Consider the following 6,201-nt stretch of genomic DNA (forward strand, 5'->3'; position numbering starts at 1 on the left):
CATTCCACCGTTACCCCTCTCACAAACACTTTCCTATTCACTTGGCCCAGGAAGTTAGCATAAAATTCGTATACCAAAGAACAATTGGCCTTCGTCATATTCCTATCTACAAAAAATTTCCAATTTCTTCGTTGAATTTCAGCGTGAATTAGGTCATAGGGATATTGAGGGTATGGGGTATCCTGGTACTCCATCTATAATGCCCTGGATAACCAAGACCGTTACACTGTGTGTTTTAAATAGTGCAAGACTTGCTAATCAAGTCATTTAGACAAAATGTGAATCCAACGTCATCAACGGATTAGGAATAAAAGATTTTGGTTACAAACGGGCTATTTTCATTAAAAATGACAGTTTAATACATGGCAACCTAAAACATGGTTTAAATGACTTAGTTACAGCAAATTCTGAAGGTTATAAGCAATTCAAGCCACTCTAATGGCAAAATATGCATTTTAGGTTTCCGTCCCTGTACAATTCCTCGACCGTGGCGGCCGAGCAGCTGACAATGTACACCTTGCCCCCAGAGCTCTCCAACTCATGGTTGACTCGGCCTACCCTTGCCTTTACCTGCACCACGTAGCACCCGTGAGTCGAGGCCCAACAAGAAAGCATGATATCATAGCAAGATCAACATCAATAATCAAATATTCCACAATGCACAACCAGGAATTCAACAATTCATAACATTTATCCAATCAGGGATAACACTCAGCAGATTAATAGTTTATCATCCAGACAGTCAACCAATCATATCCATAACACAATATTCACGTTCATAATCAACAGTTTATCACATCCATCAAATAATATTCAGGGTCGGCGCCCTTAGGTCGCACCCTCTATTTAATACACTGTCTTCGGCTCACTTGGGCCGCCCCCAGTGTAATACTCACTAACTCCGGCCAGCTTAACCAAGCTCAGTGATAAATAAGCTGCCTCAGCTACCAGTGGCCGAGCCACGCCCTGTGCGCAAATATTGATTTCGACACTCTTAGGTCAGTTATCGCATGTCCCATGGCATAATAATACAATCTCATGACATGATATACAAATATAGGGAGCTCTTAGTCCCATCGTGTCCACATGGTTAATCACACTCACATAACAATGCATACAAACATAGGGAACACTTAGTCCCAACCTAACCACATAATCAGGTGCAACTTTCTTACCTTTAGATTTCTCTAGCTCGTTCAAATTGATCCTCAAGCACGATCCCATCTGAACCTTAGGGCGTACCTAGTCACAGTCATAGATCAGAATCACTACCAAACTTCAAATCCAAAACCTAGCCTCGGGACCAATCTCGAGCCCCCCGGGAAGCCCTAATTCCACCAAACGGGGTGGTGGAACCAAACCCCAAGCCTCCGGGCGAAAACCCTAAGGAAAAACTCAAAAACCCCTTCCTGGAGACAGGGTAGCGCTACAGCGCTCTAAGGAGGGCGCTATAGCGCTACAAGCAGAACCAAAACGCCCAGATAGCCCTAGCCTAGCGCTGTAGCGCCCAAAGGCTAGTGCTACATCGCTAGTCACAGACCAGCAGCACCCTGTTTTCCCTGTTCAACTTTCCTCGAACCAAAACCCCCTTGGAACCCTTCCAACCCTCAATTACTCACCAAATTGATTCTATCATCACCTATATCTCATCCCATACAACTCAATAACACAAGACCTAACCACATGCATCATCAAACTAGAAAAACAAACATTGAACCCAGGAACTGAAAGATTCAACCAGAAACTCAGATACTTAGAACATCAAAGCCAGAACTTGTTACCTTCTATGGAGGATTTCGACCTTAGGTTATTCCTAGCATCCAACTAGCCTCAAGCCCTTCAACTCCTTAGGTTCATATCCCTTTATTCCATCCAAAACTCAAACTTAGAAACCATCACATTAAAACCCAGAAAATCACATCAGGAAACCTTAAAACTTACCTCAATTGACTGGCTAAATCCTGCTAGTTCTTCTATCTTAACCAAGGTCCTTAGCCCTAAGCTCCATCTTGAGCTTACTCTGGAATTCCAGCTCCAAAACTCACAAAGAATGGTGAAGAGATGACCTAGCCGAATGAGAGAGAGAGAGATAACACTAAGTGTCCTGTTTTTCTTTCTTTCCTTCTTCTGTTCTTTTCCTTAAGTTTCTGAGTTTATCTACAACCTCCACTAATATCATAAAGCAGAATATAGTCTATCCTTTAATAAGCCAAATGACCACCTTGCCCTCCCATTAATAACTAAACCTTTAAATCATCCTAAGGGAATTTTGGTCATTACTCCCAATTCCCGCTAATTCCCTTAATGTCTTTAATATTTACCGCTTACTTTCCAATACCCAACTAATTACCAATTATATTTCTCCAAATTCCCAAATACATCCCCAAGCTCACCCCGAGCCGAGTATAAATTCCCGCTATGACTTTCTCGCTATACCGCTTGTTAGGATCACCTCGAGCCACAAGCTGCAGACATACCCACATAATAATGTGGTCTCAACATTAGCCTACCAATATACGCACAAGTATGCAATTACGCTCTCAATGAGCCAAATTACCAAAATACCCTCACAATAGAGTATATAACCCCATGCATGCCTTTATCATCATACAATAATATGACCCACATAATCATGCATATAATCACATAATAGCACAATAAATCAATTATGGCCCTCCCGGCCTCCTAATCAAGGTCCTAAACCTTATTAGGGAAATTTGGGTCATTACACCATCCCTCTCTCCTGGACCATCGACTATAAACATAACCTCTTATAATGCTCAAAAGCATCCATACTAATAAACTTAGTCGGGTCATATTCCTGTGGTGGTGGAGGTGGTTGTGCTTCTGGTGGTGGTGGGGTACTAGATGAAGAGGGTCGTGAGGCTTTTTTCGATGAAGCGGCTCTAGTTAGGTTCTTCCTTGGCCCCATGATAATTAATTTTTTTCACTCTTGTTTTTAAGCAAAATCCAGCAACACATCCCCTTAAATTTCTTACTTCCCTCAAATGAAAAACACCCCAGAAATAGGCAAATCACAACACCAACTTAAAGAACACAGTATATACTACCAATTTGTCCCAAAATTCCAATGAAATCTCTTTTCAACCAATCAACAAACTAATTCAATCCCAGAAATTTAAGAACATAGAAAATTAGAGACTTACTTCCCTTTGATTTGTTGATATTGCTCACAATCTTCAAATACTCCTCATTTCTTCAATGCCACATGTGAGGCTATCTAGGGTTTTGATTAGAAAAAGGAATGGAATGGAAGATGAATCTATGAAGGTTTGGGGTTTCCATTTATGGTTGTTTTAGGGAGGATGAAGATGAGAGAATGGGAGAAAATTTGAAAGAAAAAAAATGGTTTTGAAGGAGGAAATGTTCGGAATATGGGTTGTGTTTTAAGAAACATTGGACTTATACTAAATTTTCTTTTCCTGATGGAGGCTCGCCGCAACCCAACTATAGCAAGTCGCGACCCGCCTCTCTTTTTTCAAATTCCTAATTGCAGGCGCCATAACTCAGCTGTAGCAAGTCGTGGCCTGCCTCTTTCATCCAAAAAGGGATTGTCTCTGACTTCCAAGCGCGTTGCGACTTATAAGGGCAAGTCGCAACCCGCGTCTTCCCATTCAAAAGGGGATTTTCTCTGACTTTTGCAAGGGTCATGACTTCTAAGGGCAGGTCGCGACCTAATTCCTACAAAAATTTCAAAAAATTTCTACGATTATATAACTCCCAAGGGTCGTGACTCAGCTTTAGCAAGTCGTGGCACACCTCTTTTTTTCCAAAAGCATATTGGCTCTGACTTCTAAGAGCACTGCGACCTATAAGGGCAAGTCGTGACCCACCTCTACCCATTCCTAATCTGTGCTCTCTGACTTTTGCAAGGGTCGTGACTTATAAAGGCAAGTCATGACCTTAATTCCTTCAGAAACTCCTGATTTTTCCTATGATTTTGTAACTCCCAGGAGTCACGACTCTACTTAAGAAAGTCGCGACTTTTCCCCCAAAGCAATTTTTTTTCTCAATCATTAGTCATTTTGCACGATTTTTAGGGTTCTTAAATACAACTTACTATAAAACTAAAATAAAAATGAATCTTTACAACTCCAAAATGAAATTAAATAAAATTGTTCAACTGAAAAAATTAAAACAAAAGAAAAAATAAATTATAGGAATGCCTCCAATAGCGCTGTCGTTAACGTCATTTAGCCGGACATTGCCTTCCCACTTAAATGGGACTAAGTATCACAACGGACTTGACTTGATCCACCTGACCATCTATGTAATGCTTTAATCATTGACCGCTCACCTTAAAATTTCCAGTCTTTTCACTATGAACTTGTATGGTGCCATACGGGAATAATGCAACCACTGTGAGTGGTCCCGACCACCTCGACTTCAGCTTGTCCGGAAACAACTTCATATGTGAATTAAATAAAAGCACCTTGTCTTCTAGTTGAAAGTCCTTGAGAAGAATTTGTTTGTCATGAATACCCTTTGTCTTCTCCTAATATATCTTCGCATTCTCATAAACCTCGTTGCAGAATTCATCCAACTCATTTAATTCCATGAGTCTATTTTGTCCTGCCATAAACAAATCTATAGTTAACTTCTTAACAGTCCAGTATGCCTGATGCTCTAATTTCACTGTCAAATGACATGCTTTCCCAAATACCAACAGATAGGGTGACATCTCTATTGTAGCTTTAAATGTTGTCTGATAAGCCCAGAGTGAATCATCGAGCCTCTTTGACCAATCTTTCCTTGAAGTATTGACAGTCTTTTCGAGCATGCTTTTGATTTCTCGGTTTGATACTTCAGCTTTCCCATTAGCTTGAGGGTGGTAGGCCAAAGCGGTATGATGATGAACTCCATACTGAGCACAAATGGCGATGAATCTCTTATTACAAAAATGACTCCCTTCATCGCTAATGATTGCTCGGGGAGTTCCGAATCAGGTGAAAATGTGTTTGTGAAGAAAATTTAAAACTACCTTTCCATCATTAGTAGGAGTTGCTCCTACCTCTACCAATATAGACACATATCCCACAGCCAGCAAAATGTACCTATTGCTGAAGGATGACGAAAAAGGTCCCATGAAGTCGATTCCCCACACATCGAACAATTTCACTTCTATAACTCCAGTCATATGCATTTGATCCCTTCTACATATATTTCTAGTCCACTGACAGCGATCACATATTTTAACAAATAAATTGGCATCCTTGAACAAGGTACGCCAATAAACCCCTAACCGCAATACTATAATGACCCAAAATCACTAATAAGGCATAAAGGCCTTGATTAGCGTGCCGGGAGGGCATAATTGGTATGTGTATGTTTAAACGGTTAAATGTGTGACTATGTGGCATGCATAATTAATATGATTATATGCATGTTTATGAGTATTAGATATGCATGTGGGCCATTTATAGCTTATAAGGGCATATTTGTAAGTTTGGCCTGTTAAGGGCATAAACGTGATTAAATGTGATAAATAGTAAAGACCACATTATTATGTGGATATAATTGTATTATTTGGCTTGAGATGGTCCTAGTGAGAGGATTAGTGAGATAGTCACAGCGGGGTTTAATACCCAGCTCGGTGGGAGCCTGGGGGTATTTTTGGTAATTTAGAGGATATTTTGGGATTTATAGATATTGAATAAGTATTTGGTAATTAATTGGACACGACGGGGTTGATTATCTAATAGTAGGAACACTTGAGGAATTAGTGGGAACTGGGAGCGGAATGACCATTTTACCCCTTAGTACCTTTAGAAGATTAATAAACTTAGAAGGGCAAAATGGTCTTTTTAAAGGTTAAAGGTAATATTCTGTAGGATTCCAAACTTAGTCAAAATTACCTAGAACTCTCACCTCTCTCTTTCTCATGTACTCTCTCTCTCTCCCACTCTCCCTAAATTCTTAACTGAAGCTAAGGAATACGGAAAACATAAGGAATTCAGGCCCTAAGCTAAGAATTTTTGGAAGGGAATTGAAGGAGAAGGGCTTGAGCTGCTGAAGGAAAAGAGGCTAGGACTTAAGCTCAAAGATTGAAGGTTGGAGCTGAGGGTTTAACATCTATTTAAGGTAAGAATTTTCTTTAGCTTCAGTTAAGAATTTAGGTTTATAGAATTGGTTAAATGAGGTTTCTAAGTGATGAATTGTAAGCAATTTCAGTAGAGTTTG

The 6,201-nt window shown here is 40.1% G+C and overlaps 1 protein-coding gene across 1 annotated transcript; it reads right to left on the reverse strand.

Annotated features, from left to right (window-relative positions):
- Nucleotides 1–4,516: 4,516 nt before the first annotated feature.
- On the reverse strand, nucleotides 4,517–5,158 carry LOC133778890 (uncharacterized). The gene is made up of 2 exons (XM_062218904.1): nucleotides 5,003–5,158; nucleotides 4,517–4,885 (listed from the first exon to the last, which is right to left on the reverse strand). The coding sequence occupies exons 1-2, from the start codon at nucleotides 5,156–5,158 to the stop codon at nucleotides 4,517–4,519; spliced, it is 525 nt and encodes a 174-aa protein (XP_062074888.1).
- Nucleotides 5,159–6,201: the final 1,043 nt, after the last annotated feature.

The sequence above is a fragment of the Humulus lupulus genome, chromosome 5, assembly GCF_963169125.1.
Source record: "Humulus lupulus chromosome 5, drHumLupu1.1, whole genome shotgun sequence".
NCBI classification, from domain to species: domain Eukaryota; kingdom Viridiplantae; phylum Streptophyta; class Magnoliopsida; order Rosales; family Cannabaceae; genus Humulus; species Humulus lupulus.